A 23,083-nucleotide genomic window follows, 5' to 3' on the forward strand; every position below is an offset into this window, starting at 1 on the left:
TGAGAAGGAATTCCGAATATTGATAGTGAAAATGATCCAAAATCTTGAAATCAAAATGGAATCACAGATAAATAGCCTAGAGACAAGGATTGAGAAGATGCAAGAAAGGTTTAACAAGGACCTAGAAGAAATAAAAAAGAGTCAAAATATAATGAATAATGCAATAAATGAGATCAGAAACACTCTGGAGGCAACAAATAGTAGAATAACGGAGGCAGAAGATAGGATTAGTGAAATAGAAGATAGAATGGTAGAAATAAATGAATCAGAGAGGAAACAAGAAATACGAATTAAAAGAAACGAGGACAATCTCAGAGACCTCCAGGACAATATGAAACGCTCCAACATTCGAATTATAGGAGTCCCAGAAGAAGAAGACAGAAAGAAAGATCATGAGAAAATCCTTGAGGAGATAATAGTTGAAAACTTCCCTAAAATGGGGAAGGAAATAATCACCCAAGTCCAAGAAACACAGAGAGTTCCAAATAGGATAAACCCAAGGCGAAACACCCCAAGACACATATTAATTAAATTAACAAAGGTCAAACACAAAGAACAAATATTAAAAGCAGCAAGGGAAAAACAACAAATAACACACAAGGGGATTCCCATTAGGATAACAGCTGATCTTTCAATAGAAACTCTTCAGGCCAGGAGGGAATGGCAAGACATACTTAAAGTGATGAAAGACAATAACCTACAGCCCAGATTACTGTACCCAGCAAGGATCTCATTCAAATACGAAGGAGAAATCAAAAGCTTTACAGACAAGCAAAAGCTGAGAGAATTCAGCACCACCAAACCAGCTCTCCAACAAATTCTAAAGGATATTCTCTAGACAGGAAACCGAAAAGGGTGTATAAACCCGAACCCAAAACAATAAAGTAAATGGTAACGGGATCATACTTATCAATAATTACCTTAAACGTAAATGGGTTGAACGCCCCAACCAAAAGGCAAAGACTGGCCGAATGGATACAAAAACAAGACCCCTCTATATGCTGCTTACAAGAGACCCACCTCAAAACAAGGGACACATATAGACTGAAAGTGAAGGGCTGGAATAAGATATACCATGCAAATAGAGACCAAAAGAAAGCAGGAGTGGCAATACTCATATCTGATAAAATAGACTTTAAAACAAAGGCTGTGAAAAGAGACAAAGAAGGCCACTACATAATGATCAAAGGATCAATCCAAGAAGAAGATATAACAATTATAAATATATATGCACCCAATATAGGAGCACCGCAATATGTAAGACAAATGCTAACAAGTATGAAAGGGGAAATCAACAATAACACAATAATAGTGGGAGACTTTAATACCCCACTCACACCTATGGACAGATCAACTAAACAGAAAATTAACAAAGAAACGCAAACTTTAAATGATACATTAGATCAATTAGACCTAATTGATATCTATAGGACATTTCACCCCAAAACAATGAATTTCACCTTTTTTTCAAGTGCTCATGGAACCTTCTCCAGGATAGATCACATCCTGGGCCATAAATCTAAACTTGATAAATTCAAAAAAATCGAAATCATTCCAAGCATCTTTTCTGACCATAATGCATTAAGATTAGATCTCAATTACAGGAGAAAAACTACTAAAAATTCCAACATATGGAGGTTGAACAACACACTTCTGAATAATCAACAAATCACAGAAGAAATCAAAAAAGAAATCAAAATATGCATAGAAACTAATGAAAATGAAAACACAACAACCCAAAACCTGTGGGACACTATAAAAGCAGTGCTAAGAGGAAAGTTCATAGCAATACAGGCATACCTCAAGAAACAAGAAAAAAGTCAAATAAATAACCTAACTCTACAACTAAAGCAACTAGAAAAGGAAGAATTGGAGAACCCCAGAGTTAGTAGAAGGAAAGAAATCTTAAAAATTAGGGCAGAAATAAATGCTAAAGAAACAAAAGAGACCATAGCAAAAATCAACAAGGCCAAAAGCTGGTTCTTTGAAAGGATAAATAAAATTGACAAACCACTAGCCAGACTCATCAAGAAGCAAAGAGAGAAAAATCAAATCAATAAAATTAGAAATGAAAATGGAGAGATCACAACAGACAACACAGAAATACAAAAGATCATAAGAGACTACTATCAGCAGTTGTATGCCAATAAAATGGACAATGTGGAAGAAATGGACAAATTCTTAGAAAAGTACAATTTTCCAAAACTGAACCAGGAAGAAATAGAAAATCTTAACAGACCCATCACCAGCACGGAAATTGAAACTGTAATCAGAAATCTTCCAGCAAACAAAAGCCCAGGTCCAGACGGCTTCACAGCTGAATTCTACCAAAAATTTCGAGAAGAGCTAACACCTATCCTACTCAAACTCTTCCAGAAAATTGCAGAGGAAGGTAAACTTCCAAACTCATTCTATGAGGCCACCATCACCCTAATACCAAAACCTGACAAAGATATCACAAAAAAAGAAAACTACAGGCCAATATCACTGATGAACATAGATGCAAAAATCCTCAACAAAATTCTAGCAATCAGAATCCAACAACATATTAAAAAGATCATACACCATGACCAAGTGGGCTTTATCCCAGGGATGCAAGGATTCTTCAATATCCGCAAATCAATCAATGTAATTCACCACATTAACAAATTGAAAAATAAAAACCATATGATTATCTCAATAGATGCAGAGAAGGCCTTTGACAAAATTCAACATCCATTTATGATAAAAACTCTCCAGAAAGCAGGAATAGAAGGAACATACCTCAACATAATAAAAGCTATATATGACAAACCCACAGCAAACATTATCCTTAATGGTGAAAAATTGAAAGCATTTCCCCTAAAGTCAGGAACAAGACAAGGGTGTCCACTTTCACCGCTACTATTCAACATAGTTCTGGAAGTTTTGGCCACAGCAATCAGAGCAGAAAAAGAAATAAAAGGAATCCAAATTGGAAAAGAAGAAGTAAAACTCTCACTGTTTGCAGATGACATGATCCTCTACATGGAAAACCCTAAATACTCCACCAGAAAATTACTAGAGCTCATCAATGAATATAGTAAAGTTGCAGGATATAAAATCAACACACAGAAATCCCTTGCATTCCTATACACTAATAATGAGAAAGTAGAAAAAGAAATTAAGGAAACAATTCCATTCACCATTGCAACAAAAAGAATAAAATACTTAGGAATATATCTACCCAAAGAAACTAAAGACCTATATATAGAAAACTATAAAACACTGATGAAAGAAATCAAAGAGGACACTAATAGATGGAGAAATATACCATGTTCATGGGTTGGAAGAATCAATATAGTGAAAATGAGTATACTACCCAAAGCAATTTACAAATTCAACGCAATCCCTATCAAGCTACCAGCCATATTTTTCACAGAACTAGAACAAATAATTTCAAGATTTGTATGGAAATACAAAAAACCTCGAATTGCCAAAGCAATCTTGAGAAAGAAGAATGGAACTGGAGGAATCAACTTGCCTGACTTCAGGCTCTACTACAAAGCCACAGTCATCAAAACAGTATGGTACTGGCACAAAGACAGACATATAGATCAATGGAACAAAATAGAAAGCCCAGAGATAAATCCACACACATATGGACACCTTATCTTTGACAAAGGAGGCAAGAATATACAATGGAGTAAAGACAATCTCTTTAACAAGTGGTGCTGGGAAAACTGGTCAACCACTTGTAAAAGAATGAAACTAGATCACTTTCTAACACCGCACACAAAAATAAACTCAAAATGGATTAAAGATCTAAATGTAAGACCAGAAACTATAAAACTCCTAGAGGAGAATATAGGCAAAACACTCTCAGACATAAATCACAGCAGGATCCTCTATGATCCACCTCCCAGAATTCTGGAAATAAAAGCAAAAATAAACAAATGGGATCTAATTAAAATTAAAAGCTTCTGCACAACAAAGGAAAATATACGCAAGGTGAAAAGACAGCCTTCTGAATGGGAGAAAATAATAGCAAATGAAGCAACTGACAAACAACTAATCTCAAAAATATACAAGCAACTTATGCAGCTCAATTCCAGAAAAATAAACGACCCAATCAAAAAATGGGCCAAAGAACTAAATAGACATTTCTCCAAAGAAGACATACGGATGGCTAACAAACACATGAAAAGATGCTCTACATCACTCATTATCAGAGAAATGCAAATCAAAACCACAATGAGGTACCACTTCACACCAGTCAGAATGGCTGCGATCCAAAAATCTGCAAGCAATAAATGCTGGAGAGGGTGTGGAGAAAAGGGAACCCTCCTACACTGTTGGTGGGAATGCAAACTAGTACAGCCACTATGGAGAACAGTGTGGAGATTCCTTAAAAAATTGCAAATAGAACTACCTTATGACCCAGCAATCCCACTGCTGGGTATACACACCGAGGAAACCAGAATTGAAAGAGACACATGTACCCCAATGTTCATCGCGGCACTGTTTATAATAGCCAGGACATGGAAACAACCTAGATGTCCATCAGCAGATGAATGGATAAGAAAGCTTTGGTACATGTACACAATGGAGTATTACTCAGCCGTTAAAAAGAATTCATTTGAATCAGTTCTGATGAGATGGATGAAACTGGAGCCGATTATACAGAGTGAAGTAAGCCAGAAAGAAAAACACCAATACAGTATACTAACACATATATATGGAATTTAGAAAGATGGCAATGATGACCCTGTATGCAAGACAGGAAAAAAGACACAGCTGTGTATAACGGACTTTTGGACTCAGAGAGAGAGGGAGAGGGCGGGATGATTTGGGAGAATGGCATTCTATCATGTATACTATCATGTAAGAATTGAATCGCCAGTCTATGTCTGACGCAGGATACAGCATGCTTGGGGCTGGTGCATGGGGATGACCCAGAGAGATGTTATGGGGAGGGAGGTGGGAGGGGGTTTCATGTTAGGGAACACATGTAAGAATTAAAGATTTAAAAAAAAAAAAAAAAAGAAAACAAACAATGGTTACAGAAAGGGAAAGGGTAGGGGAGGGATAAATTAAGTATTTGGGATTAAGAGATATACACTACTATATATAAAACAAACAACAATGACCTATTGTACAGCCCAGAGAACTATACTCAATATCTTGTAATAACCTATAATGGAAAAGAATATATATATGTAATATATATGAATAACTTTGCTGTACACTTGAAATTCTGTAAATCAACTATACTCCAATAAAAAATAATAACTGTTTTGAAAAAAAAAATAAAATAAAATAAAATGGGTTGATGATAATACAACTTCTATTTTGAAATATAGGTACATGAATCGATATTTTAAAATATATCTAGATTATGAAATGCATTGTTATACTCAGTTACAAAATTATAAAAGTGAGTGGTATATTCAGTTTTGCTGAATATTTATTGCAGACTGTGCAAAACAAAATGGTGACATGAATTGAAATCCTCAACTAATCCTAAGTGCTTTAACAATAAACATTAAACACATTTAGAAATGTAAAATGGGGATATCTAATAAGTACTATCACCATGCATACAAAAATAAAAATTTAATTAATAAAACTTTACCTAGTTATATGTAAAAAAAAAAAAAAAATGAAATAAAATGAACTTTCCTTTCCACCAACCTGGCCTGTATACTGGCTTTTGAGCAGTTAGCAGCTGGACCCCTCACATATACCTTTTGGTTACATAGTCACAAGGAAATAGGTTTTGAATGTGCCATCTTCTTCAGTTGAGGGAAAAGAAAAACATTCAGCAAAATTATTTCTTACCCAAAGGAGAAGAATTTAATTAACTACATGGAGAACTAAATCCAGGAATATGATTTGTTCTGGAAATCCAGAAGAAACAGAAGAGGTTTGGAAAGTACATGCTGCTTTTTCACTAGTACAGGATTGGTGGAATGTAAAAATAAGATCAAAGATGATGAACTGACTAACTCAGAGCAAAGGAGAGCTGTTTCAGGATGAAGGTCAAGATGCTCAGAGACAAAAATGGGGAAATGGAAGCACAACTGTCAGCACAGACTGATGTAAAGGGAAGAGGGGCTGCGCCAGCTGTGGACACTCTTAAACAGAAGTTTAGATCTAGTTGTTGGTCAGTCAGTTGGTGGCTAGGAATCAACCAAGCCCCCAAGAGGAATCAAGGTGGGACCTGAGGGAGCAGCTTGGGGTGAAGACACGGAAGGAAGAGGAGATCCAGGAAAGGACCTGCTTCACGGGACAGATTCTGTCTTCCTTTCAAGTCTTCAGAATAGGCTATGATCTGAGGCTGGAACAACTGACTCCCAAGTCTCAGAAGGAATACACACCTGCACACACACATTCATGACCAACCTGCAAACGTGCTGTGGGCAGTGAGGCTCCATAGGCTCACACGTGTACCACGTGGAACATGCAGCTTCTGGGGCAGGAAAGAGAGAAACTAGAGAGTCACACGGGGTTTCCATGCCTCTGCTCAAAGTGACACAGGTGGCAACACCCACGTTTCATTGGCCAGAATGAGTCACTGGGACATAGAAAAACAGCTATTTGATGATATTACTATTGATGCCACATCCTTGGTAGCAATGTTGTCAGTTTTTTTCTTTTTTTTTCTTGCCTTGGTGAATTTTCTGAGGTACAATTTTGTGCAGAAATTAAATGTCATTAGACCGTTCCCAGAATGGGGTTTGAAGAAGGCCTTCTGTATCAGGTTCCTTCGTCTGGTGTGTCTCTGGCTCCTTTCTCCACTTCGGTCTGTGCTGAGTCGGAGTAGTCAGATTCGTGTCTCCCCTGCCACCAGCACCCTCCCCACTCAGCATCACTAACTGCAGGGTGATTTTCAGCATTTGTTTATGCATTCATTTCTTTATTTATCCACTATTTGTTAAGCTCCCTCTATGTGTCTTTACCTGACTTTAAAGAGATATTGAAGAGTAAGACACAATACTTCCTGTCAAGAAGCCCCCACTTTAGAGACAGTGAGCAAGGTTTTACAGATTAAATAAACACAGCAGTAATTTTGAGATGAAGGAATTAGAAAGAGTTCACAGATGTGACAACTCTGTGCTTTTAAAAACAAGAGAAGATTTATGAATTTTCTTTCTGTAATGGGCTTAAAAATGTGTCCTCTACAATTGAAATATACATAAATTTATATTCTCTATTTTTATCACTGATTTCATCTTGTGCACTAGCAAGGGATGTATGTGTGGACTGAAAGTTCCATAAAGTTAACGCAGACTCTCCCATTTAAAATTTATCCCTCAACTTAGTTCGGGTTCATGGTAATAACTGTCTTGTCATTTCTAGTTCAAGCTCCCTGCTGCGACTGGTTTTCCTCTATTTCAGGAGGCATCTTCTTGTCTCTCCTCCCACAGATGGTGTCTGGGGTGGGAGGGCTTCTTCCTTTCCAACAGCAGCAGGAAAGGACCCTTGGTCAGCATGCTCTCCACTTAGAATCTGCGTGTCTTTGATTTAGCAGCTTTGATCTGCTCTTGTCTCTGGTATCTAATGTTGCACTATGGAGGAATGAATGAGGCCAGTTCAGTGCCACACTCTTTGTTCGATGTTTCTGGTTATAGACTGTAAAGGGCTGAACAGAGATGATGGGCTGGACCTCACCAGCTCATGAATTTTATCTTTCCTTCACGCTCTTGTGATGAAGTGGTCTTTGGTAAAGCAGTCTTTACTACCCTCGGTCCCATCCATTCAAGGAATGCAGATGGTGAAGGGGGTCTCCAACGCTTTGGTGTAACAACAGTTAATAATTTTTCTCTAGAGTTGTATACCTCTTTTTATTATCAGATTTTATTTTATTATTATTATTATTTTTTACTTTACAATATTGTATTGTTTTGCCTCTTTTTTAAAATATAAATTTATTTACTTTTAATTGGAGATTAATTACTTTACAATATTGTATTGGCTTTGCCATACATCAACATGAATCCGCCACAGGTATACACGTGTTCCCCATCCTGAACCTGCTCTCCCCTCCCTCCCCATAATGATTTGGGAGAATGGCATTGAAACATGTATACCTCTTTATTAATTTAAAGATATTTTGTATTTTAGTCTGTCTGATTGGTCCTAAGGAAATTTTCCTCAAGCAAGCAAATTTAATTATTAACTTTCCTAGCAAAGAGATTACTGAACCTCTGACCACCATTTTCTCATGGTGATTTGGGAATAATATTGCTATATGTTGCATTGCCTTACAATCCATAAGGACAAATAGTTAGCCTAAGTAAAAGAACAAGATTCTTTCTGCTCTTTACTTCTGTACTTCTAATTCAACATGGAAGATGTTTAAATTTCTTTACAACAAAATTTCTTCCTGGTACAGTTGTGTGTGGTTTGAATTGAAAATGTGCCAGATGATAAATACATAAACATCCTGACCGCTCGGCCGTATCTGATTAACACAGAACAGGAGGCTTCATGGTCCTCACCTGTCAGTGTGCTGTGGCTTGTCTTCTTTATCTCCAGATAGAGAGAGAAATTTGCAGCATTTATGCATATTTAGAGCTGGCTCTCTCAGCACTGCTCTTGTGCTGGGGCTAGGTTGTTTCTAGTTATTGCAATTTACTGCATTCATTGAAGAAAGGTGTTGAAGAGAACCATATATAGCTCATACCTTTTAACAGTATTGAAATATCATTCAAACCAGTGATGCAGCTTGCACTATGCTGTTACATCCTCACAACAAGTTAAACTATTTCTCAAAAGATTTTTTTTTGTTTGAAATGATTTGTGTAAAATACCAGGCTGCCATTCATTCATTCAGGTATACAAGAGACATCATTACGATTTTTAGTTAGCCAAGCACTGGGGATGTGGAGGTGAATTAGACACAAAATGTTTTACCAAGTACATTCGAGTTTATAAAGTAAAATGATTAAGTAAACAGCTTAATTCACAAAAGCTCACCAATGGTAAGGTCAAGGTTCTTGAGCAGTTACATGGGGCACAGAGAGAAGGGGTGATGTGTGGAAGACTCGCAACTCTGAATGGCACCAATGACCATCACAGCATGTGGCTCCTGGGAGAGTTCTGACAGCCTCGGTCAAGGCTCCAGGTAACAGAATGGAATTCCTGTTCTAGAGTCCTGAGATTCCTGGGATGGGATGGTGGAGATGCCCTAACACTGCTTCCCTACTACTACGTGTGTGTGTGTGTGTGTGTGTGTTGTGTGTGTGTTAGTCGCTCAGCTGTGACCAACTCATTGCGACTCCATGGACTGTGGCCCCTCCAGGCTCCTCCGTTCATGGGATTCCCCAGGAAGGAATACCGAAGTGGGTTGTCGTTTCCTTCTCCAGAGAATCTCCCTGACCCAGGGATTGAACTCAGATCTGCTGCATTGCAGGCAGATTCTTTATCATCTGAGCCATCAGGAAAGCGGGTTAACAGTGGTACATAATACTACTACTATGTGCTACTGCTACTGCCTGGAAAGTTCCATGAACAGAGGAGCCTGGCATGGGTTCTCAAGGTGTTGGCCACGAATGAGCACATCAGCATGAGCACATGTACTGCTGTTAACTAGTGTTGTAATATCATATACTAATGCCAACTCACTTAATTCTCACCAAAATCAGTCATCTTGGTAGGATCATAACCCTCCTTTTACTAATTAGAGAGTGTAAGAACCCTGTTCAAGGCCCACACTTGGCATGTGGCTAAACTGTGAGTCAAGACCAGGCAGTCTGTCTCCCGAGCCTGTTTTCGTGACCCCTGTACTGCACTCTCTCATGTTCATTGTGGACACAGCTGGGTTAGTGTCCTCCCTAAAACTTTCCTCCTTCAAATCTTTGATGAGATTGGCTACTGAGATTCCTTTCTGTGTCAGAAAGATGTAGCTTCATCCAAGGGGGAGTCGGTCCATGTTGACCCTGCACCCCCAGCTCTGGGGCAGAGGGTGCTGTGGGGACAGGCTGCCAGCCCTGAGTTTGCCACTCCTTATAGCCTACCTCTTTCTATAAAGTGTCTGGAGCTGCGAACAGCATCTTCCCTGTGAGATCTCCAACCCAAATAGAGACCATGTGTGCCTGGTTCACTAAACACATCCCTGTGTCATCCTGTGGGAGGGATACTGGACCCCAGGAAGCATGTCCTGTGTTCTAGGTGTCTGTCTGGTGTTTTCTGGTGATGGTGTGGAGTCCATAACTGGGTAAGGAATGATGACTCTGGGCCCAGAGGGAGTAGAGCATCAATTCCAAGTGACTGAGCAGATCCCGGTCTTACTTCAGCAACTGAGTTTAAATTTTGATTTTGATATTTAGAATCAGTTTTTATGATTAATCTGTTAAAGGTCCAGATATAGAAGGAGATGGGGTCAGGTACAGTCATGGGGCTTGAGAGTGAGAGGACCAGAGGACAAGGAAGTGATTCTTGCATCAATGATGGGTAAATATTAGCCTATTTAGAGGAAGAAAAGCATGTGTTCAATTGTCTTTTCTCCCAAGTCTCAATAGGAAGGACAGGCATGGCGGGACAGAGAAGTGTCTCCTGACTGGGATGAGGGGTCCCTCTGGTGGGGCATGTGGCAGGGCTGTGGACTAACCTGCAGCTGCCCTCAGTGTTGGCCCTACTGAGACCTTAAGGGGGGCCATGGGTGGCTCTTGAAGCTGTCTCTGAGCTCCGGTGGGGACTCTGGGGCCTGTGTGTCACAGATGCTTCCTTCCACGTCTGTGCTGAAAAGATGGAGTCAGGGTGAGGGGGCCTCAGGGTGGGCTTGTGTGGGCCACAGAGCTGCATCATAAGAATCTTGAGCCTGAGGGGGCATGAGGAAAGGGGGCAGCACATTAGTGACCTTGAATTTCGATGGGGAGCTCTGTCTTGCATCCCTCATGGCCCTTCTCATTCTCTCTATTCATCCCTGGGGTACCTTCTGGGGGAGCATCTGGGAGCTTCTCTGATGAGTGGAAACAGAACAAGGCAGCAATGGCTACACTGGACACCATCCCTTCTGCTTGGATCTATCCCCTCAGCCCACCTGGGCTTCCATTGTTGCCACCACCTTTCCTCTTAAATGCAGAACAGAGGAGGTGGGTTCATTGGTGGTTTCAGGCAGCATGAACCCCTTTCTCTTCTCTGCTTCACTCACCGCTTCTTTGCCCCCTGCCTACAGCTATCATGTAGCAGACTTTCTATTTCCCCATCTCTCTGGAGCTGTTCCCTTAAATTATATTTTGCGTCTTCTTTAGTTATGGTTTTATAATACAAATATATCCTGATTCTTATCAAACCATATCCTCAGCATATAAAGGGGGTACATGTGAGGTTTAGAAAACTTTAGTCTTTCTAAAGTAGAATTTTCTTGTTTTCATTGTTTAGTCACTTAGTCATGCCCAACTCATTTTGACACGGTGGACTGTAGCTGGCCAGGCCATTCTGTCCACGAAATTCTCCAGGCAAGAATACTGGAGTGGGTTGCCATTTCCTTCTCCAGGGGATCTTCCCGACCCAGAGATCGAATCCACGTCTCTTGCTTTGTGGGCTGATTCTTTCCTGCTGAGCCATCACTGAAGCACCATGTTTTCTTCTAGAGATCCCTGCTCCTATTTTGGTGGGCTAGAGTTGTTGTTTCCTTTAATGGCAATCTCTTTCTCTCTGTCAGCATCATTTAGTGACTAGCTGAAAGAGATACTTCACATAAAATGAAATGCAATAAAGGGAAAGGGATTTAACACGTCTGAATGTCCCTATAGGGAACCCACCTGCCAGTGCAGGAGAAGCAAATTCGATCCTTGAGTCAGAAAGATCCCTTTAGAAGGAAATGGCAACCCCCTCCAGTATTCTTGCCTGGGAAATCCACTGGACAGAGGAGGCTGGCGAGCTACAGTCCATGGGTGGCAAAGAGTCAGACATGACTGAGCATGCAGGCACTTGTTCCAGGACCCAGTCTCCAGATCACTCTGAGAAGGGGGAAAACCCTGCAATCTCATCCCCCCAGCTTGATGGGTCTCACTTCATGCCTTCACAGTCACCTGTGAATTCCTGTACTTTTGGTCCTCATTTTCTGCTGACCTGGTAAATACACTCATATTTCAAGGTGTGCTTCTCAAAAACATATATATGCATATACATGCATATATATGCTTCCCTGATAGCTCAGAGGTTAAAGCATCTGCCTCCAATGTGGGAGACCCAGGTTTGATCCCTGGGTAGGGAAGATCCCCTGGAGAAGGAAATGGCAACCCACTCCAGTATTCTTGCCTGGACAATCCCATGGACTGAGGAGCCTGGTGGGCTGTAGTTCACCGGGTCACAAAGAGTCGGACACGACTGAGTGACTTTACTTACTTACTTATGCACGTATTGATTTTCAATTTAAGATAATTCACTGAACTGAAAATTTATGCTTTCGACACTTTTTTGTAGGTATGCTATACATCAAATTAAAAAGCTAAAAACTTAAAAAAAAAAAAAAGACTTATTTTAGTTCTCTGCTTCCACCCTGAGCTCAGTGCCAGGGAAGATCAATACTTGATTCTACAAAAGTTATTCTCCATGGGTCAACAGATCCCACACGCAGTCCCTGTGAGATCTCACAGTCTTCAGATATTGACCAGAGTGATCAGGGGAGAGAAAGGCACTCATGATTTTTGATGAACCGTTTCTACCCAGTGGGACCCAGCTCTTAGGACTACAGAAGCAGGAGGTTAAAGGACCATGTTGCTCATATAAGGAGATGTTGAAGATTCAGAAGCTCATTGGTGTCTGAGCTTCAGAAAGTGGCTGATGCAGCCTCCGATAGTGCCTGAAATGGTGAGAGGTGTCGCTATTGGCTCTCAGGAGGGAGGGTGTAAGGGGTGGTCTATATAGACCCCGGTCGGCACCCTGACGCCTCCTCACAGGCTGATCCTGCAGCTGTTTGTGACCTTGAGGACGTGGGGTCAGGATGGCTCTGGGCAGACACCTCTCCCTGCGGGGACTCTGTGTCCTCCTCCTCGGCACCGTAGTGGGTGGTCAAGGTAAGAACCGCCCCTCTGTCCTGGGTCCACAGCAGGCAGGTGTGTGGAGTTCTGGAGCTGAGCCTCAGTGTTTCTGACCAAAAAAGAACCATGCTGATTTGAATACTGGTCCCTCTCCTATAGGGGGGTCCATTGGTCATAGCAGCAGATTTTACAGAGCACTGAGGTTTGGTCTGGACTGAGCTGGGTCAGCCTGAGTCCCCTCCACTGTCTCCCTTGTTTTCAGGGAGCTTCTAGGGTCCCAGTGGCTCCCAGTGTGTGGAAGGTCCAGTGTCTGACCCCAGCGGGGACTCTGAGCTGCTCCCACACGCTCCACGTGCCTGGTGTGTGAGCACTGCCCCTGGGTCCCGTGTTTCCTGTGTCTTCGCTCCTGTACGCTCTGTGATTGTGTGTGTGTGTGTGTGTATGTGTGCAGGTGAGGAGTGTGTGAGGGTGTGTGTGTGTGTGAGGGTATGAAGAGTGTGTGTGTGTGTGTGTGTGTGTGTGAGGGTGTGTATGTGTGAGGGTGTATGTGGGTGTGAAGAGTGTATGTGATTGTGGAGTGTGTGAGGAGTGTGCAAGTGATGTATTAAGTTGTGTGAGGAGTATGTGTGGGTGAGTGAGAAGTGTGTGAGGGTGTGTGAGGGTGTGTAAGACTGTGTGTGTGTGGGGGGAGTGTGTGAGCCTGTGTGTGTGTTGGGGGAGTGTGTGAGCCTCTGTGTGTGTGTGTGTGTGTGTGTGTGTGTGTGTGTGTGTGTGTGAGGGGAGGTGGAGCCTGTCTGTGTGAGAGGAACTGAGCTGCTGAGCAGGGACTGAGTCCGTTGGTCTGTGAAGTACACAGGGTGTCCACAGGGCTGGATGTCACGGCAGCTGCATGTAACTGGATCAGAGATAATCGTATACCGACCTGCCTCTCTCTGGCTCCTCTCCCCCATCTCTCAGGCTCCCCTCTGTTTGTTGCCATGTCTGCCTAGCACTGAGCTCTGTGAGAGGCTCTGCCTGCTGGCCTCACCTGTTCCCACCGGGTGTCTATTAGGGAGCAGAGAAGCCCGCATCCAGGAGAGGGGACCTCTTGTCTGTTCAGTTCAGTTCAGTTCAGTCGCTCACTGGTGTCTGACTCTGTGATCCCATGGACCACAGGACGCCAGGCCTCCCTGTCCATCGCCAACTCCTGGAGTCTACCTAAACTCATGTCCATTGAGTCGGTGATGCCATCCAACCATCTCATCCTCTGTCGTCCCCTTCTCCTCCCATCTTCTCTCTTTCCCAGCATCAGGGTCTTTTCAGACATGTCAGCTCTTCACATAAGGTGGCCAAAGTATTGGAGTTTCAGCTTCCACATCAGTCCTTCCAATGAACGACTTGTCCCTCTGTTTGTAAAGATCAGTTGATGTGCAGCCCCACGTGTATAAGTTCCCGAGTCCCTGTCCTGGTCCCCGTGACTCATTTCCTGATGTGCTGGGGGCCTGGGATGGTCCTTTCCCCTCCCAGGATCTGCTGTGACTCTGTAGAGAGCCCTTTCTCCGTGCCCTCTCCTGACCCTCCCTGGGAGCTGCTTTCCCCTGAGTGAGAGTGGAGCATGTTACGTATCCTTCTGTCGTTGTCTGCAAGGTTTCTTTGGATATATCCACTGATCTCCTTATGGGAGTCCTCTTGGGTGACAGAATTCTTTTCTACTCTTTAGACTTTTAGAATTCTCTCTTTCTCTTTGCATTTGAACAGTTTACTCTGTGAGTCTTGGAGAAGGTTGTTTTGGCTTGAAATTTGGGGGTGACTTATTAGCTTCTTGAACTTAGATGTCCAGATCTTTCCCCAGGTTTGGAAATTCGCAGCCTGTCTTCCTGTTTTAATTATTTACTTTTGGCTGTGCTAGCTCTCCTTGCTGCACGGGGGCTTTCTCTAGCTGTGGTGAGCAGGGGCTGCTCCTCGCTGCAGTGCACAGGCTTCTCACTGCAGGGGCTTCTCTTGGTGCAGAGCACAGGCTCTGGGTGCGCACGTTTCAGCAGCTGGGGCACGCTGGCGTAGCTGCTCTGTGGCATGTGGAGTCTTCGTGGACCAGGGATTGAACCCATGTCCCCTGCACTGGCAGGTGGATTCTTAACCACTATACCACCAAGGAAGTCCTCAGCCCTTAATTCTTTTCTCCTTCACTTCTTCTGCTGTGACTCCAGTCCATACATTTTTTTTTTTCTCTTTATGGTGTTCACTGGCTTTCTATATTCCTTTCATTCTCTTTTGGCTCCTCTATTTGGATGCTTTCAACTAATCTTTCTTCTAACACATTGATTCTTTTTTCTATTTCTTTCCCTTGGTCAAGTCTGTTGTTGAATCTCTGTGTTGAATTCTTCAGTTTACTCATTGTATTGTGCATGTTAAGTTGCCTCAGTCATGTCTGACTCTTTGTGACCCTATGGACTGTAGCCCACCAGGCTCCTCTGTCCACAGGATTCTCCAGGCAAGAATACTGAAGTGGGTTGCCATGCACTCCTCCAGGGGATCTTCCGGACCCAGGGATTGAACCCGAGTCTCTTACATTTCCTGAACTTGCAGACAGGTTCTTTACCACTAGTGCCACCTGGGAAGCCCATTCATTTATTATTCAGCTTCAAAATATCTGCTTGAAGAATTGAAGAAGTGAAAGTCACTCAGTCATGTTTGACTCTTTGTGACCCCATGGGTACACAGTCCATGGAATTCTCCAGGCCTTACTGGAGTGGGTAGTCTTTCCCTTCTCCAGGGAGTCTTCCCAACCCAAGGATCAAACCCAGGTCCTCAGCATTGCAAACTGATTCTTTACCAGCTGAGCCACAAGGGAAGACCAAAAGAACTGGAGTGGGGAGCCTATTCCTTCTCCAGCAGATATTCCTGCCCCAGGAATTGAACCGGGGTCTCCTGCATTGCAGGTGGATTCTTTACCAACTGAGCCATCAGAGAATCACAAAATATTTGGTTAGTTCTTTGTTTTTTCTTTTTCTTTTTTAATAGTCTTCTGATGCTGGCAAAGATTGAAGGTGGGAAGAGAAGGGGATGACCGAGGATGAGATGCTTGCATGACGAATGGATATGAGTCTGAGTAAACTCCAGGAGTTGGTGATGGATAGGGAGGCTGGGCGTACTGTAGTCCATGGGGTCTCAAAGAATCAGACACGACCTAGTGACTGAACTGAACTGAACTGAACACTGGTAATGTCTCCATCTATGATGTTCCTACTAATGAACTCCTTTTTATATGCAGAAACCAGAGTCATCTTATGACTTAATCGCTAAAGTGACATCTGATCACTTTTGTCAAATTCCGTTTGTTAGATGCATGTTACAGGTACGTTGGAGTGTGGAATTACACAAAGATATGAACACCAGGTGGCAGGAATAACTAGGACATTTTAGAGCCTGTTACCCCAGCTCTCTGTTCCTAGGCTGGATGAGATGCTCCCTATGGACAGGGAAGGAGAGGGAGGATTCCTCCCTGGATCCCGGGCCATGAGCTGTAACTGAGATGGGGAAGTTGGGCCCTAGTAGCCTTGGGCACATCTACAGGGAGGGCAGCATCCAGACTCTCTGAAGGCCTGTCCTCGGTGGTGTCCATGGAGCTGGTTCTACAGATTCCTAAGAAATACCTGGTGCCTCCCTTCCTGCTCCGTGTTCAGTGATGGCACATTGGGGGCTTAAAGTTGGCCACGCTGGGAATGCTTATACTACAGAGGTCAGGAAATACTATATCCCATGCACTGTTTTGCTCCTCAGAGAGCTAATGTTTTAAATATTGTACCACTCTAAGTCTCCTAAAATCTTTCCTGTTTTGTGTCTCTTTTGCAGTACTGGAGCTGAGGCTGAAGGATGGAGCCCACCGCTGTGAGGGGAGAGTGGAAGTGAAGCACCAGGGAGAATGGGGCACAGTGGCTGATGGCAGCTGGAGCTTGAAGGATGCATCTGTAGCGTGCAGACAGCTGGGGTGTGGAGTTGCCATTGGTATTCCTAAACAGGCTTATTTTGGGCCAGGACTTGGCCCCATTTGGCTTTTGTATACTTCATGTAAAGGGGTAGAGTCAACTGTCAGTGACTGTAAGCATTCTAATATTAAAGACTATCGTAATGATAGCTATATCCATGACTGGGATGCTGGAGTAGTCTGCTCAGGTAAGTCCTGTCTGGTCTGTGTGGGGATCTCTAGCAGGAAAACCCTCTGTCTTATCACCAGAATGACTCGAGATTATGGATACAGCCTTTAGAACATGCTTGGGTGAAGGGTCTTTGTGATGTGTTGTAGGAGGCAGAGGTGAGGTCAAAAGTTTCATACAGAGTCAGCTTCTGAATTTGACCTCTGTGACATAGTCTCAGCATGATAATTATTCTGTATTCTTTGACATAATGGTCAGTAGGGTGTGTCTACATTGTTTGAAGGGTGTGTCATAGGAGAGTTGTAGGCAACAAGGTTTATTATCCTCATTGGTCCTAAAAGTCAGAGTCACCACACTCCATCAGGTTGGTATGTGGGTGATGTGCCAATAGAACAGGCTCAACCAAGCAATGGTGACCCCAAAAGGGCATGTGAAGACCCATGGACAAGTGACCATACCCGAAGTCATGGTGCAGTTACACAGGAAAATGTGTGAGAGAAATTCAGTGGTACATTTAAATGTCCCTAGGTCAGTCAAGGAGGCCAGAAGGGGGACCTGTGGCAGGGAAAATCTCATCACACTGGTGTACCTGATGAATCGAGTGGGGAGCTCACACCACATTTGCAGGGATGTTGAGGGAGCAGGAAAATGCATTCTTGAAGTTTACAACACAGCAGCTGAAGCGCATCATGTATAAGAGGCAGTGAAGCTAGGAGTTCCTGGGGTTCTCAAGGCAAGAATACTGAAGTGGTTTGCCTTTCCTTTTCCATGGACCATGTCTTGTCAGAACTCTCCACTAAGACCCGTCTGTCTTGGGTGGCCCTACATGGCATGGCTCCTAGTTTCATTGAGTTAGACAAGGCTGTAGTCCATGAACTGTGAACTTCCAGATATCCAAGCTGGATTTAGAAAAGACAGAGGAACCCAAGGTCAAATTGTCAACATCCGTTTGATCACTGAAAATGCAAAAAACATTTACTTCTATTTTATTGACTATGCCAAAGCCTTTAACTGTGTGGATCACAGCAAACTGGAAAATTCTTCAAGATATGAGAATACCAGACCATCTGGCCTGCATCCTGTGAAATCTGTATGTAGGTCAAGAAGCAACAGTTAGAACTGGACATGGAACAAAAGACTGGTTCCAATTCGGGGAAGGAGTATGTCAAGGCTGTATATTGTCAACCTGCTTATTTAACTTCTATGCACAGTACATCATGAGAAATGTTGGACTAGATGAAGCACAAGTTGGAATCAAGATTGTCGGGAGAAATATCAATAACCTTAGATGCAGACTATATCACACTTATGGCCAAAGGCAAAGAACTAAAGAGCCTCTTGATGATAGTGAAAGAAGAGAGTGGAAAAGTTGGCTTAAAACTCAACATTCAGAAACTAAGATCATAGCATCTGGTCCCATCACTTCCTGGCAAATAGATGGGGAAACAGTGGAAATAGTAACGGACTGTTTATTTATTTATTTTTTTGGCTCCAAAATTACTGCAGATGGTGACTGCAGCCGTGAAATTAAAAGACACTTGTCCTTGGAAGAAAAGTTATCACCAACCTAGACAGCATATTAAAAAGCGAAGACATTTCTTTGCAAACAAAGACCAGTCTAGTCAAAGCTGTGGTTTTTCCAGTAGTCTTGTATGGATGTGAGCGTTGGACTATAAAGGAATCTGAGCACCGAAGAACTGATGATTTTGAACTGGTGTTGGAGAAGACTCTTTGAGAGTCCCTTGGACTGCAAGGAGATCCAACCAGTCCCTTCTAAGGGAAATCAGTCCTGAACATTCATTGGAAGGACTGATGCTGAAGCTGAAACTCCAGTACTTTGGCCACCTGATGTGAAGAACTGACTCATTGGAAAAGCCCCTGATGCTGGGAAAGATTGAAGGTGGGAGGAGAAAGAGATGACAGAGGATGAGGTGGTTGGATGGCATCACCAACTGAATGGACATGAGTTAGAGAAAACCCCAGAAGTTGGTGATAGTCAGGGAGGCCTGGGATGCTGCGGTCCATGGTTGCAAAGAGTTAGACATGACTGAGGAACTGAACTGAACTGAATTGAAGCTAAGAGGACCTGATGTGACTCCTAAGAATTACTCAGTGCTACCTAAGTGTGTTTGGCCTATGCCAAGGTGCATGCAGGAACTAGGCTGTGAGTGGGTGCTCACAGTATCTGACAGAGATGCTTCTAGTTGTTATCACAATTGCAGATTGCATGTCCAGGTTATTAATCACATCAGAACAACTGGACTGGAGGAAGATATTGTCAGTCATCACAGTGAATTCCCTAATACAGAAGGCTGGACTTAGGATAGTATCACCCCATCTAATGGGATGGTGGGACAGGGGAGCCCTGAAGACATCTGCAGTAGGTCCTTAACAGCCACAGCCAATCAGCTCTTGGGTGTTTATTACAGGAAGATCATTGGAAAAGTGATCTCTTCTAATCTCACCTTCAGCAGATCTTTGATGATTCTAGTTGATGCCCTTCAGGAAACAATTCTTTTCCTTTTTAAAAAGTACTTTATTGAGGTGTGTCTGACATACCAAACTGCTTGATAAGCATGCATTTGTGAAACCACTACAGCACTTATGTCATAAATCTATTCATCTCTTCAAAATGTTTTCTTCCATTCTCTTTATCATTCTTATTAAAAATAATTATTTTCAAGGTGAATTTGAATTTTAGTTAGAGACTTTTGTTTTAAACAAACCTGTTATCTGGCATCTCAAGTACCCTTCCTTATTGTCACAATGTCATAATCATGGTTCCAACTGAAGATAAATTTGTGGAAATGATACAGGTGTCTCTACCATATTTTGATAAATCAGCATCTGAGTGGAAATGGAGTGTGTGATGTTGAAAATTTAAATTAGAACTCCCAATGTTACCTTAAGAAAAATGATGTCTTGTTATTAATTCCAGTTAAGATGTACTTAGAAGTAGAGAATTGGAAGTGGTCTGGTATTTAACAAAGGTCTGTCTAGTAAAGGCTATGGTTTTCCAGTGGTCATGTATGGATGTGAGAGTTGGACTGTGAGGAAAGCAGAGTGCTGAAGAATTGATGCTTTTGAACTGTGGTGTTGGAGAAGACTCTTGAGAGTCCCTTGGACTGCAATGCGATCCAACCAGTCCATTCTAAAGGAGATCAGTCCTGGGTGTTCATTGGAAGGACTGATGCTAAAGCTGAAACTCCAATACTTTGGCCCGTCATGTGAAGAGTTGATTCATTGGAAAAGACTCTGATGCTGGGAGGGATTGGGGGCGAAAGGAGAAGGGGACGACAGAGGATGAGATGGCTGGATGGCATCACTGACTCGATGGACGTGAGTGTGGGTGAACTCCGGAAGTTGGTGGTGGACAGGGAGGCCTGGCGTGCTGTGACTCATGGGGTTGCAAAGAGTCAGACACGACTGAGTGACTGAACTGAACTGAACTGAGCTGAACTAATATTTAAACCCTGATTGTGGTTTGTACACCCTCACTACCATTGCTCTAACTTAGACTCTCACATTTTTATGAACGGTTCCAGGTTCCTTCTATTTCTCTTTTTGTCACTAGTTTCCTTGCCCCGGTCTGTCTTTTCTGCATTTTCAGACATATTTTAATGATGTGACGATAAGTCAAAGTGGTGGTGATGTAGCAGAAATAAGATTAGAATAGCATGTGTTTTCATTATCTTAATCAAAACTCTTGGAGTTTCTTCTGCTCAACCTTAGGAGTCAGGTATGGAAGAGAAATTTCAGCCTCAGTAGTGGATTGTTGGAAGTGAAGTACCATGTTTAGGAGAAATCTAGAGTGGAAACTATGACCAGAGGAGAATGTAGCGAAGCTTGCTTGAAATAATAAGGAGATTTCATGGAGTTCAGGTGGAAGATCTGGGAGGGAACACACAAATTTTGAAGGACTGTGGTGCAAGCGTTCCAGGTTGCTTCAGTCCTGTCCTACTCTTTGTGACCCCATGGACCAGGCACGAATACTGGAGTGGGTTGCCATTTCCTTCTCCAGGGGATCTTCCTCACCCAGGGATCAAACCTGGGTCTCCCGCATTGCAGGCAGAGTCTTGATTATCTTCTGAGCCACCAGGGACTACAGTACTGAAGTGCAGAATGGTGAGGGGATGAAGCTGCAAGGGCTGCAGGAGGGGAGGGTTGGAAAGATGTAGTCAACTCGTACATTCACCACAGCCTCTGTGTTACACTTCCTTCCTGCCCCCATTCCTTCCCTCCCTCTCTTCCTTTATCTGGCTGTGGGAGTCATTTCTGAGCTCTGTGGAAGTGCTAGTATTTGTAGCTGGCAGTTTTCTTAGTGGAAAATTGTTATAATATGGATTCTGTTTATTTAACAAATAAGTTTACTCATATTTTTCTCTTTTTTTTGGTATCAGATTTTGGTGAGTTGTGTTTCACAAGTAATGTGTTTTTAAGGACTTGGCCCATTTTACAACGAATTTTCAAATTAGTAACACTGGGTTATATCTCATATCTTTATATGTTGGGAAGATCTACAATGATATTCCTCCTTTTGTTACTGGTGCTGCTAATGTGTTCCCTCTTTTTTCTTAATTGGTTTGCTAGAAGATTATCCCTGTTAATGTTCTTTTTAAGAGAATCACTAATGGACTGTATTGATTTTCTTGGTGTATTTGCTTTCTTCTTAATTGATTTCTATGCTCAGTTTTCATTCCTCTTTTTCAGTTATGATTGTGGTTGCTTTTGTAGATTCTTGAGGTGGAGTCTTGGATCATTTCCTTCTGTTTCTATTTTTATTCTAACGTAATCATCAAGGAAGCATCAAGGTTCTAAGTTTTCCTCTAAGCATCACTTTATTTTTAACCCACCAGTTTCAATACTATATAATTTCTTTTGCATTTTATTATCATAAATGTTTCTTTTTCTCTGAATGAATTCTTTGTCTTATAGTCTGACTTTGTATGATATTAATTTAGATATTACATACAGTTTTCTCTGATTTGTGTTTGCATGGTATGTAATATTTACCTCTTTAGTATGTTTCTGTGTTTATATTTAAACACATATAAGTTTGTAGATAGTATATTGTTTGGTCTTATTTTATCTGGTCTGATTATCTTGTTTTTTTATTTGAAATACTTAAATTATTCACATTTAATGTAATTATTGACATAATTGGGTTTAAGTGTACTTGCCTGCTATTTGTCGGAGAAGGCAATGGCACCCCACTCCAGTACTCTTGCCTGGAAAATCCCATGGATGCAGGAGCCTGGTAGGCTGCAGTCCATGGGTAGCTAAGAGTCAGACACGACTGAGAAAATTCACTTTCACTTTTTGCTTTTATGCATTGGAGAAGGAAATGGCAACACACTCCAGTGTTCTTGCCTTGAGAATTCCAGGGACGGGGAGCCTGGTGGGCTGCCATCTATGGTGTTGCACAGATTCGGACACGACTGAGGTGACTTAGCAGCAGCAGCAGCATCAGCTGCTATATGTTATATCTTTGTTCTTATTTTAATTTTCGAGTATATTTTACCATTTTAATTTAAATACTGTATTGGTTTATTAATCGTATCATATTTTTAGGTGATTATAATGTTAAATTTTTTTAATTTTTAGAGTAATTTTATTTTTTGCTGGCTGGGTCTTCACTGCTGCATGGGCTTTTCTCTAGTTGTGGAGATCAGAGGCTCCCCTCTAGCTGCAGCATGAGGCTCTCATTGCGGTGGCCTCTCCTGCTGTGGAGCACAGGCTCTATGGGGCACAAGCTTCAGTAGGCGTGGCCCCTGGGCTCTGGAGCACAGGCTCACTAGTTGTGGTGCACGGGCTTAGTGGCTCTGTGGTATGTGGGATTTTCCTAGACCACGGATTGAACCCATGTCTCCTGCATTGTCAGGTGGAGCCTTCACCACTGACCCACCGGGAAAGCCCAATGTTGAATTATTAATCTTCAATTACATTTTACCTTGAAATGATATTATGTCACAACATCCAATGTCAGTCACTATACTTTTC

The 23,083-nt window shown here is 42.3% G+C and overlaps 1 protein-coding gene across 1 annotated transcript in view; it reads left to right on the top strand.

Moving 5' to 3' along the window:
- Positions 1-12,913: 12,913 nt before the first annotated feature.
- LOC138077652 (antigen WC1.1-like) overlaps positions 12,914-23,083 on the top strand; it is a 55,035-nt gene continuing 44,865 nt past the window's right edge. The window contains exons 1-2 of the mRNA XM_068969759.1: positions 12,914-12,986; positions 16,782-17,102. Coding sequence (XP_068825860.1) covers positions 12,914-12,986; positions 16,782-17,102 — 394 coding nt within the window. The remainder of the gene's footprint in view (positions 12,987-16,781; positions 17,103-23,083) is intronic.

The sequence above is a fragment of the Capricornis sumatraensis genome, chromosome 4 (assembly GCF_032405125.1).
Source record: "Capricornis sumatraensis isolate serow.1 chromosome 4, serow.2, whole genome shotgun sequence".
NCBI lineage: Eukaryota > Metazoa > Chordata > Mammalia > Artiodactyla > Bovidae > Capricornis > Capricornis sumatraensis.